At 37.1% G+C, this 18,814-nt stretch overlaps 3 protein-coding genes across 3 annotated transcripts; all 3 read left to right on the forward strand.

Moving 5' to 3' along the window:
• Window positions 1-1,780: 1,780 nt before the first annotated feature.
• LOC124223093 (putative inorganic phosphate cotransporter) lies at window positions 1,781-7,299 on the forward strand. The gene is made up of 3 exons (XM_046634769.2): window positions 1,781-2,127; window positions 4,509-4,735; window positions 5,431-7,299. The coding sequence occupies exons 1-3, from the start codon at window positions 2,103-2,105 to the stop codon at window positions 6,670-6,672; spliced, it is 1,494 nt and encodes a 497-aa protein (XP_046490725.1). The 5' UTR covers window positions 1,781-2,102; the 3' UTR covers window positions 6,673-7,299.
• A 2,197-nt stretch (window positions 7,300-9,496) lies between these two features.
• On the forward strand, window positions 9,497-14,383 carry LOC124223094 (putative inorganic phosphate cotransporter). The gene is made up of 3 exons (XM_046634770.2): window positions 9,497-10,021; window positions 11,732-11,955; window positions 12,611-14,383. The coding sequence occupies exons 1-3, from the start codon at window positions 9,997-9,999 to the stop codon at window positions 13,850-13,852; spliced, it is 1,491 nt and encodes a 496-aa protein (XP_046490726.1). The 5' UTR covers window positions 9,497-9,996; the 3' UTR covers window positions 13,853-14,383.
• Window positions 14,384-18,233: 3,850 nt separating this feature from the next.
• LOC138191251 (uncharacterized transporter slc-17.2-like) lies at window positions 18,234-18,725 on the forward strand. The gene has a single exon (XM_069137766.1). It carries the CDS (start codon window positions 18,234-18,236, stop codon window positions 18,723-18,725), a length of 492 nt encoding a protein of 163 aa, XP_068993867.1.
• The last annotated feature ends 89 nt before the right edge of the window (window positions 18,726-18,814 follow it).

Below are 18,814 nucleotides of genomic sequence, written 5' to 3' on the forward strand. Positions count from 1 at the left end.
ACACAAACACGCAATAAATGCTTCAAACAATGTCGTCGTCTTTCGCTCGTTTGGGGAATTGATTAGATTATAAAAACCCAAAATCTAGATTGATAATTGCAAAATGCAAACTAATTTAAGATCAAATTTGACCAAATTATTTCTATGTAGCATATGCTTGGAGATTATTAGCGGATAATAAAAAATCGTTGTTCTAATAATATTTGTGAGGACTTTTAATAATTATCCGGGAAATCATTCAATGCAATGTGAAAAATAATTCGCTGATGACGTTATGAAAGGCAATAAGTTTTGAGGGATAAAATTTTTCACACAAGTTCGCGATTCGACCAATATTTTTTTGTTCAACGTTCAATGTTTACGAAATAATAATTTCTATCTTTAATATTTATCCATAATGATAATTTTAGTCACTGAACCTTGCAATTAATTACAGTTGAAAAAAGTTACTTATACTTGAAATTTTTAGGTTTTGGAATTCAGTCGAAACTTTATGTTCTGAATCTAAAAGTTTATATGCGCTATAGTGAAAAATCGCTAGGAATTTCGAATGCATTTCAATAATCAAGGTTAAAATTTTACGCTAGATCGACACAAATCTCATACAATATGAGTCGAGTAGCGTATCAGACTATCTTCAAGCAAGTAAACGGTGATTAACTGTCGACAATATTTGCGGTGTTGATTTGATCTGGATAAGAATTTTTTTGATTGTTATTTCTACTGAATAATGAAGGAAGATGGTGATAATCTCTCGTATCCGATTCATCTTGTGATTTTATTACAAATTTATCTGTATTTAAGATCAGATATTACGTAGGTTTTTCAATATCTTAAATAAATCGTTTTAATAATTTTCGATCTCAATTACATCGCATTCCTATCGTTCATTTGATTCCAATATCGCACGAGCCAAAGGAAATGATTTGGCACGTTTCATTTCACATTGGCGAAAATGTTTGGAATCTTTTATAACGATTTCTAAGTTCGATAAAAATTCCTCGAATCTTAGTGAAATCGTAAACTAGTAGAAAATCGTTAAAAATTCAATAATTCAGAAGATTTAGGGAAAAACAAATCAAAATTCTTATCGCCTGCTTTTCTGTCGAATTCCTTAAACTCATTCTGTATTAACTACCGCGTAGATTCTCGATACAGAAACTACATTCTTTCACATCGTAACGATGAGCACAATGCTCGTGTTCACATTTCGACATAGTTATGTAAAGTGAAAATCCACAAAATGTAACTGGCTGCACTGCCGCAAATAGAATCGCAATACGACAAAAAAGATTATGCGATCCTTCTGCAAGACAAATTACACACGCACAGTGTCAATTATACCTTATACTCGTTGTGACGTTGCAGCGTTGGTCTGATTACACGATCAATGAAAAGAAACAGAAAAGAAACATCGAGGCTTGAAACGAAGCAAAGTTCGTCAACAGTTTATGCAATAATTTGTTATATCAAGTCGAATCAAATCAAATTGTTTAACGTTTATGATAAATTAAACAATGAAATTGAAGAAAGAAAAAAAAAAAATTCAAACAACTTGTCAGACGATTCCCTAAATTTTCTTAAGCTATGTTTTACCACAGCAAATTTCTTTTAATTCCTTGTTCTCCGTAGGATTCTCGCAATAATCACTTGATAAATCAATTATTCCCCCCACTACAAACCTCTGAGATGCACACGAGAAATGAGTGTCGCGTATTTCTACGTTGGTGGGGGAGTCGAAATCCCACTTAAAGTTGGAGTGGGATGGGTTTTCTCCTCTTGAAGGGATATAACTAATTGAGAAACGCACTGCGAGCGTTATTTACGCATGGGCAAGTTAATTTTCAAATAGCTCCGTGGTAGAATTGGTCTGCTCTTCAAACGGTTCACACTGACCATATTCTACCGATAGATTGAATTAGAAAAAAAAAAGTTTACTTCCTCTTTTACCAATTTCCAATTTTCTCCCACACAAATCACCGGACCGAAAAATACCGCACGGACGTCTGCTTCATTTTTTTTTTTTTCCTTTCCTTCAATTCTTCCCTTTATTCTTCGAGTTCCTGCAACGATTTTGAATCGACTCACCGCATATTACAAGGATGTTTTCGTCTTGGACACTCTGTTGTAAGTTGAAAAAAAAAAAAAAAGATTTCTTAACATTTTTATGACACAAATTCTCCCATTGAGTAATCGTTGTTGTTTTTTTTTTTTTTTGGGGGGGGGGGGGGGAAGACTAGATACGTACATATTTTTAATTTTGCAACAGTCCGAAAAAATTGTTTTGTAAATTTTGCGTTTCAATTATCTTTTTTACTCTCACGTGATCACGAAATCAAGTTTTTCATCAAATCATGTCAATTTATATTCACATTTTACCACTCGTGATAAATGATCTTCGCATGTATCAAAATAAAAAAGTAGAATAAAAAAAAAAAATTCAACCTTGCTTATCATAACAGAAATTTACCTGTTTGTAAATTCAAGCAATCACAATTTAATTATGCATCAGGAAAACGAACATGTTGAAAAATTGTATTACGAGAGTTGGATTTCTATTCGTATCGAGTCGAGAAATATAATACATAAAACCATAAAAAGTTATTATGGTTCGATGATAAATCGTGAATTTTTCATTGAGACCGACAAATTATTTTATCCCTGTAGAAACAAATTTCCGTTCCAAATTCCGGAGAATTTTCTTTCTTAATTATTTTTATTGAGACAAAATTTAGTACCTACGTTTAAATTAGTAATTTTTTTTACGGTTTATTTTCATATAAACCTTGGCACAATTTGTGTCTCTAATCGCTTTAATAATATGCAGCTGTTCAGAAAATTCTCCATAGTCGAATTGAATCAATTAATACTTTGAAAAAAAGTAAGAAGAAAGAAACAGAAAAAAAGAAAACAGAGGGGCGTGATGACCAATTTTTTTGCTGTTGCAAACTGTCTAGATTTTAATGAAACGCATAAACAAATGAAACTAACAAAGTTATCCAGCAAGAATGTCGGTTTTCTGAACTTTGATTATCCAAGTCGTTAATTATTGGAATTCTAGAAATAACAATAATAATTTTTGGCGGTTACGCCCTTATGCAACTACCGTACTAGATAATTTTTTCAATTTTCATATTTTGCCTCTATTTGATGAATTTATACTTGCATCCAAAAAGTAAACAAAAAAAACATATATATATACATATTTTTTGCCATATACGACCCTATGGAATTAATCGACGCAAATTTTGATGGTTGAATCAGTAGCAGAATGTCGTATCTGCCAGTACTTGCAACCTTTTACTCTCAATTAAATTGTCATTCAAGTTCAACGTGTCTGGTCATATTTTCATGTTTTAAGCCTAGATGAAATAAATATATATATATATATATATATATATATATATATATATATATATATACTCCCTTCAGCATTTTTCAAAAGCAAAACATAGTAAAGTGGCGCTTACGACCTTACGCCAATATTAAGCAGGCGATACGATCCAATGTACTTGAGAGTTTGATTTATAAAAACTATTTGTTACTACTGTATATGTGTAACTTGTCGATCAGCCAAAAATTTACGCTTGATCGTAATCTAAATAGTTACCCAGACTTCTGCTTGTGTTACATATATACTCGGTTATCGAAACGATCTGTGCAACACAATACGAGATTACCTGATATCGAGGTATTTGTACGGGTGCGTGAAACAACGGACAATATCTTTCTCTCGTATAATTAATGTGCGAAATGGGGCTAAGAAACACAACGGCAATTAGTAAATCGATAAGAAAACTTTATTCTTTTGTTTTTTTTTTTTTTTGTTAATTATCAATCGATACAATGAAAGAGATTTATCAATTTCCTGGTGCCTGAATTTCGTACGAGAGCAAAAATATTCGTTCGTTTGTTCTCTGCTAATCTTTCAGTTCTTTCAAAATTTCTCCCTACTCGTACCTAATTTTCATTCATTCAAAAAAATAAGATCGATGAAAATGTTTTCGAAGAAAATATTCAAAACTTTTTAGAGGAAACTCAAAGTCTCATATATATGTATATATATCGGAATCAATAAGTGCAGGAAAAAAATACCATGCTAATGTGAAAACCAAGTTTGACAAAAAAGAAAAAAAAAATTGATTTTGATTAAACTTTTATCGAACAATTATTCAACTTAGGGGTCTAAATTCCATAAGTTATAAAAAATATTCAGGAACGATCGAATTGCCTATCTTCACGCTGAGTCTCGATTATAAAGCGAAGAAAGAAAAATTCCAACATCTGTTAACCGATAAGTTTATTTTTTCTTTTAGCAAACCTAATTATTTGTCAAACAGTTTCGGACATTTCTGTTATTTTTTTTTTGTTCGAGTCTTTCGACTCATGGAATCGACGCCATTCGTATCAAAACGCAAAAATAACAACGACGTTGTAATTATCGTTACGCGTAGCAATGATGAACTGTGTTATTCTTGTATTTCTGACTTTTGTTTTTCGTTTTACAGGCGGAAGAGTTCAGCAGCGATGGGTGTTCGCGGTTATGGGATGTTTGGCGATAACAGTATCGTACGCGATGCGAATTACCCTGTCACTTGCCATCACGCAGATGGTAACAACCGTCGAAACATCCTCGAACAGCACGACCGTAGATGAAAACACTTGTTCTGGAACTGTTTCCGCTTCATCGAACAGCAATACCGGCGACACTTACGAGTGGGACGAATACACGCAGGTAAAATAATGTTGACCTTTAACGCCATTTAGTTTATCAAGCTTCCGTCTTTTACCCTGGGTAAACCATTACGTCGTAAACTGATTGGGAAGTCTTTGTTTGGATTGAGTAGTTTGAAGAAAATTTCAAACGTATAAACTTTGAAGAACCTATTAAATTTTTTGAACTTTGTTCAAACACGTAAAATGTGCCATTTTGAATCGGGGAATTCAAAGGTCACGATCTAATTCTGCGATCACGAAAGACTCCGTCATCATAATCACGCGCATGCCCAGTTTTCTTTACACACATACATACTTCAACGATACTTAGTGTGAGAACCGTTCATTTGCCGATTGAACAAATCTATCCGTTACAATGATTTGTTTTTGTAATCAGGTCTGTGAGCATCTGTTTGAACTTACTTATCGGCAGATTAACGTTATTTTTGCGAGACATTCACGCATATATGATTTCATTGGTCGATTAAGACAGATTTACAATTGGAGTCCTCAAGTACCTGATCATTGCAATAATCTCCATGAATAAGGAATCACAGGGAATTAGCTTGTAGAATCGTATAAAATACGGAACTGCTGGAAAAGTCTACAACTGAAAACATTAGAGTTGATATTTATTGTTAGAGACGCATCGCTGCCATAGTTGATCGAGATTTAAACGGATCGTCGTTGTGAACCCCGTAAATTACTTTTCAGGGAATCATTCTGTCGAGTTTCTACTGGGGTTACATAGTATCCCAGGTACCAGGAGGAATATTGGCAGATAAATTCGGAGGAAAGTACACCCTTGCTGGAGCAATACTGTCATCGACGACGTTCACCCTGCTGACACCATTGGTGGTGAATAAATTCGAATCGACGGGATTGATAGTCCTCAGAATCCTGATGGGACTCGGTGAAGGGACGACGTTCCCGGCGGTGAATGTGCTCATAGCGGCATGGGCGCCACCGCAGGAAAGGTCGAAGATCGGGACGATGGTGATGACGGGAACACAAATCGGAACGATCCTGGGAAACGCTTTGGCCGGAATCCTGCTCGAGTATTCGCCGATAGGGTGGCCGCTGGTCTTCTACTTTTTCGGAGGTCTCGCTGCCTTGTGGGTGGTGACCTGGATTCTCTTCTTCCACAGCAACCCGGACGTCCATCCTTACATCAGCGAAGCCGAGAAGAAGTACATCCAGGACAAGATAAGCGAGAACACGAGAAAGCACACCCAGCCGATCCCCTGGCGCCACATGGCGACCTCCTTTCCGTTCTGGGCTCTTCTCATCGGCAAGTTTGGGCACGACTGGGGCTTCTACACGATGGTGACCGACCTCCCGAAGTACATGAGCAACGTCCTAAAGTTCTCCATAACCTCGAACGGCCTTTTAACCGCTCTACCCTACGTGGCGATGTGGATCGTGAGTAATATATCCTCCATCCTTGCCGACTGGCTCATAAAAAGCGGCAAGATGACGACCACCAACGTCCGCAAGGCCTTCACCACATTTGGCTCCGTCGGACCGGCGATATTCCTCGTAGCCGCGTCCTACGGGGAGTGCAACCGCGTCCTCGTCGTAATTCTCTTCATCATTGGTATCGGTTTGATGGGACCGTTCTACCCCGGGCTAATGGTGAACGGCGTCGACCTCAGTCCCAACTACTCGGGCACGCTGATGGCGATAATGACCGCCGTCGGTGCCCTGGCTGGGATATTGACGCCCGATGTAGTCGGATTGCTGACTCCCAATCAGACGGTGATGGAGTGGAGAATAGTATTCTGGATCGCCTTCGCCGTGTTCATGGTGACGAATGTCGGTGTTTTGTTCTGGCAGCGAGGTGATGTCCAATACTGGAATGACCTCGAGAACAACGGTCAAGGTCGCAAGGATCCTGAGAACGGAGCGAAACCCAGTGAACGGAATGAGAGTCCGGAGGGCAAGGCCGACACGTAGAGAAACTTGTGTAAAATTTTCATTGGTGCCCACATTCGTCTCGCTGTGTCGTGATTCGTTGTTAAAGACAATTGGACCAAGTTTCTTGAGCAATCTCTTTGGTCCCCACACGCTGGTTTTCATCCAACTCAATTATCATGTGGCAAAATGTTGTACCGACTCGTGTTAAAATCTACAAAGTTAGGGGCACTGGTGGATTTTCTTCTGAATTCGGAACCGCCGTTTTCAGATCTACTACAAAAATTACGGTCTCTGTTTGAGGATGTAATTTTTTGCTAATAGGAAAATGGCTGCTGAATTAGTAAACGAGTCAGACGCTTCGGACTCGGTTTCGATGCTCTGACCAATCCAAAAAAAAAAAAATACCACCAGTTTGACATCATTTTCATCCGTGCTGTGAAGATTGTACGTAATCGTTTTGTGTGTGCAAAAATCTCATTTCTGCATAAACAGTGTATTTATTCTAACATTTAGTTCCTAATAAAGTGACATAATGCGTTTCATGTAATGCTCATCGATTTCGAATATACATAATCCTAACGATTCTTAATATCCGGCATAAAAAAAAAAACACTGCACCAAGTTCAGAATCATTTCTTTGAGTATTTACAACATTGTTGTGCTTTTTTGAGTAAAGCTCATGATAACTTTCTATTAATCTCAAAAGTTATTGTAAGGAATTTTGAAATGAATGTGCTGATTGACTCCCTAGAGAGAAGAATGGAGTGTAAATAAAGGAAGGCAACTTTTTTCTGACTCATTTTTTGACATCTGATTTGTACTCTTTCTCAACCGATCAGTCTTTAATTAAAATGCAATCCAAGTATTGCTGAGAGATTGCAATCATAATCTGTTGTCTATTCTTGTGGTTTGAAATATTGAATACTTCTTCGAATTTTCATGGTACGTGCAAAACGAGGAGCTGGTTGAGATGAGCTGTGAACAGGAAGAAGAGCCGCGTACGAAGATTAAATAATCAGTGATTATACAATAATTACCGCGATTTTATTAATTGGAGTTAAAAAGGGTTGCTACTGCTAGCACTGCCGCTACTTTTGTTTTCATAAAATTCTACTTGTTATTCTCGACGCTTAGTTAGCGCAGTAAGTATCAAACGACTACGTTCGTTCTCTTAGTGAACGCGCCTAGCAAGTGGAAGATGCGCGTTGATTCACATTAGCCAACTTGCTGACAGAGTGACCTTTCGAATTAAAAGAATTTATCTCGGGTACGGTTTATATTTCATTACCGCGTACTTTGAAGGTAATGCTAAACAAGTTACGGAAATCTTCCACTTAGTTATTGCTCTGTCACGATAATCAAGCTTGGCTCAAAATTCTCTCCTGTGCATTACGCGATTAGAAGTGTATTGGAATTTGACCGGATTTTTTAGCAAATTTCGACAACTTTCGAAATTCTCGCGATAAGTAAAATATGAAATCGCAACGAGTCAATCTTTCATTAATATTGGTGTTTTACGTTCATTTGATCAATATTTCAATAAATGTTTTCATTCAATGAAAAATCTGAAAATTCAGATCAATTAAAAATCTCCGAAGCTTTATACACCAATTGTCTTACCTGCGGTTTATTCCCGTACTATTAGCTCAAGTCGATATCACTGGAAATTCACGATTCTTCAAAATACATTTTTGTGTATTCTATACGTTTACTTGCATATTTATTTTGTTCTAATTATTTAGTTGTGCCATGTGATTTGATTACAATTCTATTTTGTGGATATAAAGCTCACATTAGATGCAATACGTGAAAAGCAATCGGAACTGCGCGTATCGTTGCAAGGATCCCGGTGGAAATTTGACAGTCGAATCAACAAAAGTTTCATACACTCGTCGATTGCCAAATCAGACGATCGAGTGTGCGACGACCGGAAGGTGATATACGATCGACAAGCTTCGCGTCATGATTTGGATAAGAATATTCAGTGATTCTCATTTCTAAAGTGAAACGACCGAGAAACGTGATAGTTTAACGTATCGATGAATATTACAAATTTAAATCCAAATTTTCCCTTATTCATGGTATATCGCTACGTAATTCTATACCAATTATCTTGATAGCCCTCGACTTTAATTGCATTTACATCCATTCTTTGCGTCGGATATTGGACAATTCTAGGGAAATGATGATAAAAACTCCACTGTCACTCTAAACTTATTAAAAATTCTCACAGTTTCGACGAATTTCAATGATTTTGCTCAATTTATCAAATATTGTTGAAAACGTATTGATTAAAAATGTATTCTAAAAAATTGTGACTGCCTTCGTTTTCTCACCAATTCCTTGTAATCGTCTGGTATTCGGGGCTACGGTAAGTGCTCGATCCAGATTTGAAATTCTTCACGTCACGTCAATCGAAAAATAATGTGTAGGCTACACAAGAGTAATTGGAATTCAAAGATTACAACAAATTGTCTCATCCTTCTGCGGGACAATTTACACAAGCATCATCCGATTGCAAAAACTAGGTGTGTCAATTCTATTGACAATAGCTACGTAGCTACGTCATATACACAGTTTGATCTCGTAAATGTGATCGACGGTTGATATATATAATAAAACAAACTGTATCAATAGTTTATGCGATAATTTCCTAAAAACTTGCCAACAAATCCAGAAAACGTCTGCAGTAAAAATTGACAATCGTTGGAATTTCTTTCCATTCCCCAAGTTTGAACTGACGATTTAAATTCAAATTTCTTTCCCGTTTGAGAAATAAGTCCAGAAAAAAAGAGAACATTTTTTATCGGAAGAAAAAAAATTTTGATCATTGAACAACTCTCTGAATTTGCAGACCATGTTTTACTGTGGTAAAAATTTTACCTTCTCGTTAAGATTTTCGCAAACGTCCACCGATAAATCGATTATCTTCCCCACTGTGTGCCTCTCATATTGAGATGCAACCCAAATGCGCGTCATGTCTTCGCACGTTGGTGGGAGAGTCGAAATTCCACTCGATGCCTAAGTGGGGATGGGTTTTCTCCTCTGAGAGGGATATAATTCGTTAAGACACCCCACGAGCTCCATTTACGTGTAGCCTAGTGAATTTTTCATATCGCTTGATTTTAGAATTCGTTTGGTCGTTAAACGTTTCGGACAAACTTTCTTCCCCCGGTCGATTAATATTTTCAAGTTTTCAATTTTTTCTCACCCATTCCCGATTATTTAACAAAAAAATTATCCCACAAATGATACTGCACTAACATTCAAGTGATTTTCTCCATTCATTTTTTTTCCTTTCGATTCCCGTTATTCCTCAGGCTCTCACGTCAATTTTGAATCGACTTACCGAGTAATACAAGCATGTTTTCGTCTTGGACAGTCTGTTGTAAGTAGAAAGAATTTTATTAACATTTCTAAACGGCAAATTTAGGAAAAGACGAGATTTTTCTTTTTTTTTGCAATTTTTATCACCGCGCAAATCGGTTTAGTTCACAGATCTATTGTGGTTGAATAAGTAAACGAATGTCAATTGTTGGTTTGTTTTCGTACTCAAATTTTGGGCAGAGAAGTGATAAACTTGTTTTGATTTGATAAACTATTTTTGAATATTTTATAGAATCAAATCTTCGTTCCACGTACATAACGAATAATATTACGGACAAATCAGAATCTAACGATTTGTAGTATTTGGTAATCCAAGTAACTGCAAAAGTTGACTTATCATAAAAATAATTTTTCCACTTGATGTGATCATGTTGAAGATCTCTTTCTTGAATAAATAAATTTCTGGATATCGCAAGTGCAAAAAATACTACGTTTCAATAAAAAACTCGTGTAACTTCAGATAAACTGGCAAATCGTTTCATTCTTAAGAAGCATATTTTGTAATAATAATTTGAAAGCATCAATTTTTTGTGACTGCGTTTCGGACGTAGAAAAAATTCATCACTGGTACACAGTTAATTTTCTTGTAAGACAATATTCACGTAAACCTCAGTCCATTTTCTCTCTCCAATCTGTTCAATGCTGTCAAACTATCGTCAATTGTCAATAAATCAATTAAAACAATCAATGATTGATTACTTTCTTGGTGTTGAAATATTGAAAAAAAAAAATGTTACTTTTCACAAAAACTAATCCGTGAAACGAAACCAGCACTAAAAGAATTGAACGACAAATAGCAAAGAAATGGGATTGCAATTTTACCACGCTTTAGTACTGAAATCAAATTTTCTATCCATTCTTCTTTCGGTCAAGTGATTTCAGGATAATTCATGATATGAAATGTAAGTGTACTAATAATGACGATAAAATCGAAATCACGTTGTTGAGAATGATGCATTAATTACCCTTCTCGGTGTATTATTGTAGAATTGTATGCGATGTCGTTGAAGATTTCAATAAGAATGTATTAGTGGCTCCTGCATTGGTGTACCGCGTTGATAAACCACAATTTAATCCCTATCAAAATAATTGCAAAACGATCCACTTGAGAATATGCCGTTCATCTATATGAACCTCGATTATCAATCGATGCCAAGGCAGATTTATCAATTCGCCGGAACCAACTACATAATTGCCTCGAATTCTGTTTGTATCAGAACGATGCACTTGAAAATATACCAGTAGTTCATATCAATCTTGATTATTAATTTATACGAGGGAAAATTTATTAAATTTTTTCTGGAAGCAGCTGCAGAGCAGCGTGACTGAAGAGTATATTATTTATTCATTCGTTTTCTTATCCACTTTGAAGTGAAATTAAATCCAGTCGCACTCTATTCCTTGCCGCTCGGGAATAAACTACTCTCAAACAGTTTGTATACTCTTTCAACGGAACATAGAAATAGTGATTTATTCTTGATATTCTGATCGCATCCTCTTCAGAATCGTGTTTGAAATCGTTTGCCACAACAAAGATAATCAATTGTATGATTTCATAATTTTTTAGTTTCCGTTTTTGATTCATTTCATTAACGCCATTGGTTTCGCACATAAAAAATATCTCCAGACTCTTAGTTCTTGGGGGTACTAATTGCGCACTGTGTTATTTCGCATTGTTATTATTATTATAATTTTTTTCAAATCTTGTAAGGTGAGAGAGTGCGACAACGATGGGTGTTCGCGGTGATGGGATGCTTGGCGATAACAGTGTCGTACGCGAATCGAATTTGCCTGTCACTTGCCATCACGCAGATGGTGACAACCGCCGAATCATCTTCGAACACCACTACAGACGGAGAAACTTGTTCGGGAACTCTTTCCGCTTCATCGAATAGCGCCAGCAGCGAAACTTACGACTGGGACGAATACACGCAGGTAGAATAATATCCGATACTTGGGCTAATTTGTCAAACTTCTCTCCAATACATATCGAATTCATCACAACGAGTTCTCTAAATTTGACACCGTAATTGAATTCAGTGGTACTAAAAACTTTGAAAGACCTAATTTCTGAAGAATCCATTCTCTTTCGTGAACTTTGATCCACCACGCCGAATCCACCATTATCAATCCGGGTATTCCAATATCACATTCTGATCTCTAAGGATATCAAAAAATATCATGCTCGTAGCAATGCGTACGTGTGCGGTAATGAACAAACTGTGCAGTTTTTTTTAACCCACATACATGCTTCAACGATATCTACTACGAGACTTGATTAACCTATTGAACGAATCTGACGATTGTAAATATTTATCCTCGTTATCAGCAGTGTGGTAATAACATCACACATTCTACAGGCACAATAAAATTTTTACAAGAGTTTCATGGATACATGATTCCATTGAACGATTAGGACGGATTTCTGCCAAAGTGTGCATGGTATAGCAGTTCAAGCCCTCAACTGATCGTCACAATGATCCCTGTAAATGAAAAGTTTGAGAGAAACGTCTTCTGAAATCATATCAACTTTCAAACTGCCAAAAAATAAATCGACCGTCATTGTGACCCCCGATAAATCACGTTTCAGGGAATCATTCTGTCGAGTTTCTACTGGGGTTACATAGTATCCCAAGTACCAGGAGGCATCATGGCGGATAAATTCGGAGGAAAATACACCCTGAGTGCTGGAGTCCTGTCATCGACGACGTTCACGCTGCTGACACCATTGGTGGTGAATAAATTCGACTCGACGGGATTGATAGTTCTCAGAATCCTGATGGGACTCGGTGAAGGGACGACATTCCCAGCGCTGAACGTGCTTGTAGCGGAATGGGCGCCACCGCAGGAAAGGTCGAAGATCGGGACGATGGTGATGACGGGAACACAAGTCGGAACGATCCTGGGAAACGCTTTGTCCGGAATCCTGCTCGAGTATTCGCCGATCGGGTGGCCGCTGGTCTTCTACTTTTTCGGAGGTCTCAGTGCCTTGTGGCTGGTGACCTGGATTCTCTTCTTCCACAGCAACCCGGACGTCCATCCGTACATCAGCGAAGCCGAGAAGAAGTACATCCAGGACAAGATAAGCGAGAACACGAGAAAGCACACCCAGCCGATCCCCTGGCGCCACATGGTGACCTCATTCCCACTCTGGGCTCTTCTCATCGGCAAGTTCGGGCACGACTGGGGCTTCTACACGATGGTGACCGACCTCCCGAAGTACATGAGCAACGTCCTAAAGTTCTCCATAACCTCGAACGGCCTTTTAACCGCTCTACCCTACCTGGCGATGTGGATCCTGAGCAATATATCCTCCATCCCGGCCGACTGGCTCATAAAAAGCGGCAAGATGACGACCACCAACGTCCGCAAGGCCTTCACCACATTTGGCTCCGTCGGACCGGCGATATTCCTCGTAGCCGCGTCCTACGGGGAGTGCAACCGCGTCCTCGTCGTAATTCTCTTCATCATTGGCGTCGGTTTGATGGGACCGTTCTACCCTGGGTTGATGGTGAACGGCGTCGACCTCAGTCCCAACTACTCGGGCACGTTAATGGCCCTCATGATCGCCACCGGCTCCCTCGCTGGAATAGTGACGCCTTACGTGGTGGGAGTGCTCACTCCCAATCAGACCGTGACCGAATGGAGAATGGTGTTCTGGATCACCTTCGCTGTATTTATGGCGACAAATGTCGGTGTCTTGTTTTGGCAGGATGGCGAGATCCAGTACTGGAACGACCTGGAAAACCGGGAGAACGACCCCAAGGATGTTGAGAGCGAAGCGACCGCTGCCAAAAACTTGAAAAACCTCAGGACTAAGGCTGTCACGTAGAAATAGTTGAAACCAGGAGGAACTCGCTCTTTCATACTTGTCTCGTCGTCATTGTAGTTAACGATCGGTGTAATCGAATTGAGCTTTATCTTCGGAATAGGTAGTAAATGTCTCATGTGTGAATCGCTAAATTGACTTCTAATTCCTATGTCACAAAATGTACATGTTTGTGTATACTGTAAGGGATTTCTTTACATGCTATCGAAGTGTTAGGGATGCAGGTGAACCATGAACCCTCACGGCTGCATTTATCCCAAACTATACAGCTGTCATTTAGCAGTCATGAGAAATGTCCTTCATAAAACGAACTCAAAGTCTGTACCAGTCTTATTTAGAAATTAGCTAGAGCTAATCGATCTCTCCTCAAGTTCTTGCCAATTATTATCAGCGTCGATTGTCAAGCTGGCTTCAAACAGTCGAATTATTTACGAAACACTGGGCATTGTAAATATAAGATTATGTGATATTTTTGTAATTACATGTATACCTGTATAGTAGACGATCAACGAATATAAATACTTTAGAAATCCATTACTTATTTGAAAATCCCTCAAACCGATTTCTCAACTCCAAAGAAACCGCTGCAAATCCGCACGTTCGATGCGTTGCTACAAATTTGATCGAGCTCCAGGAGCCACTGCGAAAAAATCTTATCTCTGAAAATTTGGCGTGAAATTGTTTCACGGATGATCAAGCGATATTTTCCAAATGTTTTCGTATACGAATGGTCAAATTGTTATGATATAATTCGATAAAATATCTCTTCTGCAACACGTCTTGCTATAGAATTAAAAAACAGTCCTCGATACTGAGAGGATTTTTAATCAGCTCCTCGTGTTTGACTTCCAGTTTTCTCTTATCATTTTCTTGACGAACGATCTTCGTAACGATAGTATCATATATTAAACAGGGCGGCACGAGTGACGAAGATAAGTCTAAATTGACGGAAATATCAATTTAAAAATCCGTAATCACGTTCCCGATTTTCAAAATTACATCACAGTTTCTTAAATCGTTCCATTCTAGTCGCAGAACAAAATAAAAAATATATAACAAAACTTGATTAAACCTTAATTGAAAAAAAAAAAAAAAATTATTTCCAGACGTTCGGGATGTTTTTCGTATTATTGTGATTTGTTTTCATTTTCTGACTTGAAATTCCAAACGATTTTCCTTTCGTGAATTTCTTTAAGTACTTTCTTTTTATGCTTTTGTTCATACGGGGTCATTGTATCACAATGCGAAGCTGCCATGTTAAAGATGTTAAATTTCCCGATTATGCTGAAGTGACAGATGATTTTTCAATTGTAAAAATCCGGAAACTGATAGCAAATAATTTAGTATGCGCAAATCTGGTTATTTTGTGATTTAATAAATGCTGTGAGACAAAAAAAAATAAATCAAACAAGTGATAGAAAATATCAGAATTCATTCGACGTTTCTGCATACCTTTTTAACGAAAAATTGTCAATTTTACCTCATTGTCACTAATAAAAAATTAATAAAAAGTAAAAAATAAAAAAAATAGGCACAAATTGAAATAAAAATCAGTGATAATACGGTATCGGATTCATCTGCTGTTAATCTCATAATTGTTCCGATTGTAAATAATTGATATTTTGTTGTTTATTTTTTTTTTTTTTTTTGTCACATTCCTAACGGTACAAGGTTGCGATACACCGACAGTGGCACATGTATTTCAGATAGGTTGATAAGATTTGGACTATCGCGTTAGTATTAAATTAGTACGCGAAACTTGTATATGGGAAATTCCACGCCAACTCAGTAAACTGTTGACCGTGACATTTTTTAATTTCACCACGGAGATTTTTTTCCGTTCATTCTGTCTACCAAAGTAATAATTGTGAAAGTGGAAAAACAAAAATTATATATTATTAGCACCGTGGTATATAAATTTTACCGATACGTAATGCAAGTGAAGAATTTATATTCAATTTAAAAATTAAACCACAGAACTTCTAAAACAATCTCGTACGGCCTACTTAATTAATAAAATAATATTGAGAACAACTGTTCTTCTGTTGCCTTTATTACGATGTATTGGCTGTACATTCTCAACTAAAAGTGAGTCTCGTAGACAATATTGAATACCTTCTGATAAGATAAAAATCTATAAAAGAATCTACCAAAACAAAGACGATATGAAAATTCAATTTGAACAATGATAATGCCCAAAAGTTACTTAAACGAAATATTGTTCAACAAATTTTCAGAGGATATTTTTATTTCTTTTTTTTTTTTTTGTTTCATCATGTAAAATGAATTCGTTGATTTTTCTGAATAGACATGTATTTTTTAAAGAATTTTCTCATTATTTTGAAAATCCCATTTTCCGCGCGATAAACTGTGAAGGAAATTTTTATCAATGATTCGAAAGCATCACCTTTTCTTTCTGATTGCGTTTTTGGCAGGGGAGAAATTTATTATGTACCGACAGAGAGGTAATTAATTCTCTTTGCAAGCTTATTCAAGTAAACCCTAGCGAAATTTTTCTCTCTAATCTATTCAATATTACAGCGCTGTTATCGATTGTTGATAATGAAATTGAATCGAACAATAATTCAATTGTTCAAATCCTAAGGGTCTGAAGATAAAAAAAAAAGGATTTAAAAATTTAGTACTCTCCCACCAAACTAAACAATTCTAACCTGACCTAAACAAGCACTAAAAAAACTAGACGGAAGAAAAAAAAAACTAAGAGATGAGGAATTTGAAATTTTGTCACGGTATAGTTTTCAAATCAAATCTTTTCTCGGTTCTTTCTTTCACATTCTTCTTCTAACCAAGTGATTTATTTGATGGCAATTTTTCGAAAACGAAACAATCGTCAGCGGACGAAAATTCAGGATATGAAATGTAAGTGTACCAATAATGACGATAAGTTCGAAATCACGGTGTTGAGAATCATTATCGCGGGTACGTGTCGTATCTTATACATGAATGATGCATTAATTACCCTTGTCGGTGTATTATTGTAGAATTGTATGCGGTGTCGTTGAAGATTTCAATAGGAATGTATTAGTGGCTCCTGTATTGGTGTACCGCGTTGATAAACGACAATTAAATCCCTATCAGAATAATTGCAAAACGATCCAATTGAGAATAAGACGTTCATCTGTATGAACCTTGATTATCAATCGATACGAAGGTAGATTTATCAAACTTTTGGAGCCAGCTGAATGATTACCTTAAATTCCGCTTGCGTTACACGTACAGCTGTGTCTATCAAAACGATCCACTTGAGAAATGGAAATAGCGTCTAGACTATACGACAGTTTACATTCACACATTTTCGGAGCTACATCATCGAAATAAAACCTGGTGTGTTCGCTTTTTCGCTAACTACTTGAATAGCAACAAGATTTAGTGCATTCATATTTTTTGGAAATTGTTTTTCTGTAAAAATTTTTCTCATCATTAAACATTTAAATTTTAGACCAATTAATGATTGCATAATTTAACTGACGTATACTTATAAATAATCCTGAACAAAATAAGCAAGGTACCTACTTATAAACGAATTATTAAAAACAGTTTCGCGATTGATCGAGTGAACAAACGATCGTTACTTTAGATTGAGTGGATCAACAATTTAAATTGATATTGGATAGAATTATCCAAGATTGGATGCCTCGCACTATTTCCATACTTTGAGAATAACCCGCGTTTGAGGCATAAAAAGCTTAAAAAAACCGTTATCAGAATCGCTTCTTAATCAAACATAAATACCAAAACTCGATGGGAAGTGATTTTCCAATCATCGCGTATAAGAGCGTAGAATAATTGAAGAGGAAAAGAGAATGAATTGAAATTTTTTACAGCATCGGTTCTCGCTATTAAAGCTGCTGAAGCTAGAGTTCTAAGCTATTGTTTATATATATAAAAGTATGGGTTCAAATAAATGTAATATACGATCCAATCTATCACCCAAAATAATATCACTGACTCGCTTTCACTTTATTCATTATTTTTGCATGCGTGCAGGTTACTACTCTTTTTGAAATCCGACATAGCGCTTTCACGGAGACTCTTCGATACAGCTAAGCGTTTCCAACGACAACCAAGTGACTTCGCTAATAAAACAAGGTCACGAAGTAATAGAAACGGAGTTTTTTCGCCTGCTTGGGATTTGATAAGTGGATGATTGCAGGCGATCCTCATGCGTTTATCGAGTTCGCAAATGAAACTTTCACGTCTGATCAATAAGCACGAGATAGAAATACTGCTCCGCACCTCATCAAGGTCGGAATCACTCACCGATCTTCAAATTAAATTTCTAACGACGTCTACTTTCGACTGAGGTTCGGTGCATGATTTTCCGTGCATCATTTTGACGTCTCGACACGGAAAGACACGGAAAATGAGTGTCACGAACGTGAGGAAGTCATTGGCTACAATCTCCTCGATCCTGCCGGCCATTTTCATCATCACGGCTTCCTACGTTGGCTGTAATAATGTCGCAGTCGTCATTCTCTTTGTGCTCGGCACAGGTTTCATGGGTCCATATTACCCCGCAATGTTGATTAACCCGATGGACTTGAGTCCCAACTACTCTGGAACCGTCTTGGCAATGACGATGACGGTCAGCGCTCTGACAGGGATAGCCGCTCCGTATCTTGTCGGCATTCTGACGCCGAATCAGACGCTTTCCGAATGGAGAATCGTATTTTGGATCTGTTTTGGATTTTTCTTAGAATGTGCTCTCGTCTTCGTTATCTGGGGTGATGGAAAAGCGCAGTACTGGAATGACCCTGATTTTCGATTTGGACTTGAAAAACAACCGGTGACTAAAGTACAAAAAGTTGAAAACGATACAAATTCGGACAGAACGGTTGAACAGCCGTCGACTTAGATAGAGATTCTCACATCAGAATGTTATTCTTTCAATGTCAAACAGCCATGCCATCAAAAAATGCCTAATTAACAATCACCTCAAAATTT

Source organism: Neodiprion pinetum, chromosome 7 (assembly GCF_021155775.2).
Source record: "Neodiprion pinetum isolate iyNeoPine1 chromosome 7, iyNeoPine1.2, whole genome shotgun sequence".
Lineage (NCBI taxonomy): Eukaryota > Metazoa > Arthropoda > Insecta > Hymenoptera > Diprionidae > Neodiprion > Neodiprion pinetum.